We start from the raw sequence: 6032 nt of genomic DNA, 5'->3' as shown, positions 1-6032 counted from the left end.
TAAAAGCTGCTACATGCAATGTCACCAAACATAAGAAATCATGCATGAAAAATCAACACGTGTTCATACCATTTGCATTTGATACATTTGGTTTTTTTGCGTCGGATGCGGTGAAACTTCTTAATAGAATACAACGGATCATATATAACAATGTTATATCCCCTAGATTTATGTATGTAGTCTTTAAAAGAATTGGCTTTACCATACAAAAATGTTTAACAACGTAACTTGTTGTTTGTTTGTCTTCTCATTCGTTTTACGATGAAACATAAATATAATCATATTTAATCATAGTATTCAAAGATCTATAACATTTATCAACTTATTGAAAAACTTGTCTTCTTTACATGTAAAAAAAATACCAATCATACACGAAAATTAAACCATGAAAACTACCGATACCTACTATTTTAAATGTTGAACTTAAAATGCGAATTCAATGTAATGAACCTTTAATTTAGTCTTTATTAATATTTGATATCATCCATTAATGTTTTATAGGTGGAATATTAAAAAGATCACGCATAATAGATCGGTAGCTTTCTGTTAGACGGTTACGAGGAATATAATTATGGTCCCGTATAACATGATCCTCCGCCGCCGTCGTCGTCGTATTGCTCTAACGCGGTGTTCCTCCGACTTTTTATCCGGTCCCTTTATTTCTACAACAACACCTTCTCTCCCCCAATTCATTCTTCAGAATCTTTCCTCCATAACCAGCATTCTACATTGATTGTCACAAATCACACTCCATAATTCCCTTTAATTTATGATACAATCGCTAAAAGATGTTTCGGAAGTTTGTGAAGCCTTTTAACAAATGTTTAGGGCACCCGAATGGCGATGAACTGTTATGGCACACGGATTTGAAGCCTCACGTCTCCGGTGAGTTCTCAATCGCCGTCGTGCAAGCTAACTCTATCCTCGAAGATCAAAGCCAGGTATTAACATCACCGTCTGCTACCTATATCGGCGTCTACGACGGCCATGGTGGACCTGAAGCTTCTCGTTTTGTTAATCGCAACCTTTTCCCTTTGATCGACAGTAAGTTCGAAACAATCTCCTTCATTTACTCAAATTCTTCTGTTTTACTTCAATTCACGTTGTGCGATTCACAAATTGTTAATCAAATGGAGCAATTTCATGATGATCAAGCCAGATGATTCCATGTTCATGTCTCCTTCAACTTCTAGCTCTGGGGATTTCACAAATTGTTAATCAAATTGATTACCGAATCTGTTGAAGCTAATGCAGATGATTGTGCATTCATCTTTTTTTTTTGTAGAATACGCAACAGAGGAAGGAGGTATATCTGCAGATGTTATAAAGAAGGCATTCCAAACAACAGAAGATGGATTCTTTCAATTAGTGAAGTTATCAATGCCGATTAGACCCCAAATTGCTTCAGCTGGATCATGTTGTCTTCTTGGAATCATTTCAAACAATGAATTACACATCGCGAACTTGGGAGATTCAAGGGTGGTTCTCGGCCACAAAGTTCTAGTCAACAGAAAGCCAAAACTAGTCGCAGAGCGTTTATCCAAAGATCACAATGTCTCCATTGTAGAAGTGAGGAAGGAGGTTCAAGCACAACATCCTAATGATTCACATATTGTGGTTTATTGTCATGGAGTTTGGAGAATCAAGGGCATTATTCAGGTACAATGAATTCAAGGTAAATTGAATTCAGGTATAATGAATTTCGTATATGCCAATTAGATGTTTTTCTTGCCTCTTTTTCGATCAATTTCAGACCTTTTTGTTTTCAGGTTTCAAGATCAATAGGTGATTTCTATTTGAAGAAACCCGAATTCAACAGGGATCCATATTTTATGCAACATGGAAACCCGATTACTCTAAATAGACCAGTTTTGACAGCTGAACCTTCTATCATATCAAGAAAGCTTAGGCCTCAAGATTTGTTTCTGATATTTGCTTCTGATGGGCTTTGGGAGAACTTGAGTGATCAAGAAGTAGTAGACATTGTACAGAAATACCCAAGAATGGTTAGTTTATTTTACCACAAAACAATATTGTTTTAAAAAAAGTACTTGAAACTTTTTGTTCACAAAGTACCATTATTTTCATGGGTTTTAATGGTATTTTGTGAACAAAATGTTATAGTTTCTTACCTTCTAATGGAATTTTAAAGAAATGGTGTTTTGTAAAAAACTAATAGTTCATTACCCACATGAGGGCACTTTGGTCTTTTACACCTTGTCTCTCTTATACTAATTAAACCCGTTTCATTCTTCAATCCATTGATCTCATAAACCCTAAAGTTGCATTTGCTCATTATCAAAGATTTTACTTTTGTTTCATTCGTTGCACATTTGTTCACTATGGTTGCAAGGTTCGGCTATAGAAGGTGTTTCACATTCTCCATTAAGTCTAACCAAAATGACTATTTTGCCCCTACCTTCATCTCCTTTATCCTATTCATGTTAGCTTTAACGGGCATTTTTTGGTGCCCACATGTGCAACAAATGAAACATCTATGGAAAAACCATAACTTTTGGCATACCATTGGAAAAAGAAGATGTAATTTACTCTAAAAGTTGTGGCATCAAATGCACTTGGATTGATTCAAGGAACACATGTTTATGTTTTTTTTTTTTTTGAAATGTTTGATTTTGATATAGGGAATAACGAAAAGATTAGTGGGAATAGCCATTGATAAGGCTACAAGGAAAAGGGATCTTAGATACAATGACATCAAGAAACTCCAAAAGGGTATTAGACGTCGATTCCATGATGACATCACCGTCATAGTAATCTTTCTTGATCAACAAACGGAACCCGATAATGGCACAAAGTTGGGGTCCACAAGTGCCCCGATCGATATTTTTTCATGTAAGGAAGAGAAACACAAACATTTGGTTGAACATAAATGATTGAAAACCAAACGGATGTTTTGATTTATATAAAAGAACCAAAAGAGTGGATGGTGTTAGAATGGTTTGTTTGGGTTCAATGTTGGTTTAAACTTGTAACATCATATTGTTTGGTTCATTTTTTATCAATGAATTTTGGTATATACATCTATTATAAGTTATTGTAAATGCACATGGTGGGAGGTGCTTTTGGCATTCATTAAAAGCTTTTAACAAAGTCATCAACAAAAATTTTATAGGACTCACTTAAGTTAAGAATGTAACACAAGTATCCTCGACCAAGTGAATCATCTAAGTTAGAGGAAGGATTATTTCCAAACTAAACACCAAATTGATCTTTAGATATTTAGGAAGTGGTGTCATTGGTGTTATGCTAAATGTTTTTCACCGACGACATTGTGCTAATGGTAGAGCCATGACTACAAACTAAATGTTAGGTTGGATATTTGGAGGATGACAAGACAATGGTAGATAAGAGGTTAGGGATTAACACAATCAATGCATTGTAAATTAGTTCAATTTCAATAGAATGTGTAATGATGGAGGAGTAGAAATATGTAAGTACTTCATACAAATGAAAGTTTCAAATACTTGTGGTCTAAGATTCTTTAGGACATGGATCTTGAGGAAGGCATTAGACATTGTATAAAGGTTGGTTGGTTAAATTAAATGGTCGCCACAAAAATTTATACCACAAAAAGGTCTTGTTGAAACTTGTGGGAAGATCTTATAATATGTCAATTAGGCATTTGCTACTATATATGGATAAAAATGTTAGGTGATTAAAGAGTATGATAGGGAGATGGAAGTTGCAGGAAAATTATGTTTTGATTGACATATGATAGAATATTATTGGACAATATTTAGAATGTGGCAATCTGAAACACATTAGGAGTAGCATCGATCACTGATAGAATGAGGGAATGGAGAATTGGAGATTGTTGTGTTTTGGATATGTCCAAAGGAGACAATTATCTGCTACGCTTAAAAGTGTGGAGACAATCAAAGTTGATGTTTTGAGGAGGAGAGGGCGTCCGAAATCAGAAGATCTCATGAGTTGAGACTTTTCAATGTTTATGATTAGGATAGTGGAATAGTTCAAGTTAACTCTTTTTTGGTTTATGTTTTGGTTGCAATATATACCTACTTTATGTTTGCCATATGACTAGAACACTAAAATGGTTGTTAGGAGATTTTTAATAATAAATAAGATCTATGAAAAAGGAAATATAGACAATTTAGAGAAAACAACATCAACCCTATTCCTTAACATAACAAAAAAGTCATTTTATTTGTTGACGGGTATATAATGGACTAGATATAGCCCAACTTTATTTGCCCTAGTTTTACGTTAAGCCAAAAAGACACGTAACAAAAGGTTGCATATGTGATCTCTCTTTTCCTTTTTTTAGGTCTCTTTCACACATGTCCCTTCTATCTAATAATATAATATATTTTGTTGCCCTAAAACATATAATGTTTCCTCTTTTTGCAAGTTTTCAATCATAATTTATTTTGTCAACTAGTATTCATTAATTGAATCAATTAATCGTAAAGGCTTTTATAAAATTTCTTTATATTATTATTATTAGGAATTAGGAAATGAATAAGCATTTGATCAATAATAAAATACAGTCTATTCTTTTTAATACATAATCCATTTAGAAAAAGAATAGTCTTATCATATTGAGTATACTTCAACAAAATATTTCATAATATGTTTTTTTTTCTATTCATACTATTTTTTGAAACTTTTATAAGTGCAATAATTGTCTTAATATAAGTTAGTGGCATGATATGATTAATATCTATTATTGAGCTACTCTGGATTAGAGTGTTTAGCATTTAAAAAACCTACCTAAAAGCTTTTACTTTTCCCTACATACATTGACAACAAATAAAGTTTGGTTGGTAGTGTGGAATGCTTTCTGTTTCATTTCATTTTCTTTGCTTTCAATGTACATTCTTCGGTCATGTTGTTGTAGAGTAACTTATACTTCACCTCCTCTTTATTTATTTATGGAAAGGGCAAAGTATACTAAGCAGTAGCACAGCATAAAGTCATGAACTTATTACGCATTTATATATATATATATATATATATATATATATATATATATATATATATATATATATATATATATATATATATATATATATGAAAAAACCAAATATTTTCTGCCCATCCATTATATCTAAATATATAGAAAAAGTCTATTAATCGGTCTCATTTAAAGAAAGGCCCCCCTAAAAATAAGTTAATATAACACGAAAAAATCCCCCCTAAATATATAGGAAAAGTCTAATAAATCTAAAAGATAACACGAAAAAAACCCCTAAATATATAGGAAAAGTCTATAATAAATCTAAAAGATAACACCGAAAAAACGCCCCTAAAAATAAGTTTATATATATATATATATATATATATATATATATATATATATATATATATATATATATATATATATATATATATATATATATATATATATATATATATGGTTAGGTTCATGTGAGACGACCTAATTTTGTGAGACCGTGAGACGCATTTTTTTATTTATTTTTTATTTTTTTAGTTAATTCAAGTTCTGAAAATAATATTTAAAAAAAGAATTTTTGGATTTTTCCATTTATTTTGCATTTTAAAATTATTTTTTAGAATATGTACAGTGTAATATTCTATTAGAATATTTCACATATTTTAAAAAAAAACGGGACTTTTTTTTAATTTTTTTTAGTTAATTCAAATTCCGAAAATAATATTTAAAAAAGAGAATTTTTAGATTTTTCCATTTATTTTGCATTTTAAAATTATTTTTTAGAATATTTACAGTGTAATATTCTATTAAAATATTTCACGTATTTTTCAAAAAAAACGAGATTTTTTTTAGTTAATTCAAGTTCCAAAAATAATATTTAAAAAAAGAATTTTTGGATTTTTTCATTTATTTTGCATTTTAAAATTATTTTTAGATTTGGTCTCACGGTCTCACAAAATTAGAATGGTTTCAAATGAACCTGAACCTATATATATATATATATATATATATATATATATATATATATATATATATATATATATATATATATATATATATATATGAAAAATTAAATATTCTCTTACATTTTATTCCT

The 6032-nt window shown here is 30.4% G+C and overlaps 1 protein-coding gene across 1 annotated transcript; it reads left to right on the top strand.

Moving 5' to 3' along the window:
- Positions 1-619: 619 nt before the first annotated feature.
- LOC111920566 (probable protein phosphatase 2C 63) lies at positions 620-3026 on the top strand. The gene is made up of 4 exons (XM_023916153.2): positions 620-1044; positions 1286-1659; positions 1770-2006; positions 2643-3026. The coding sequence occupies exons 1-4, from the start codon at positions 789-791 to the stop codon at positions 2892-2894; spliced, it is 1119 nt and encodes a 372-aa protein (XP_023771921.1). The 5' UTR covers positions 620-788; the 3' UTR covers positions 2895-3026.
- Positions 3027-6032: the final 3006 nt, after the last annotated feature.

The sequence above is a fragment of the Lactuca sativa genome, chromosome 9 (genome assembly GCF_002870075.4).
Source record: "Lactuca sativa cultivar Salinas chromosome 9, Lsat_Salinas_v11, whole genome shotgun sequence".
Classification (NCBI taxonomy): Eukaryota; Viridiplantae; Streptophyta; class Magnoliopsida; order Asterales; family Asteraceae; genus Lactuca; species Lactuca sativa.
This window is presented reverse-complemented; position numbering and strand designations above follow the sequence as displayed.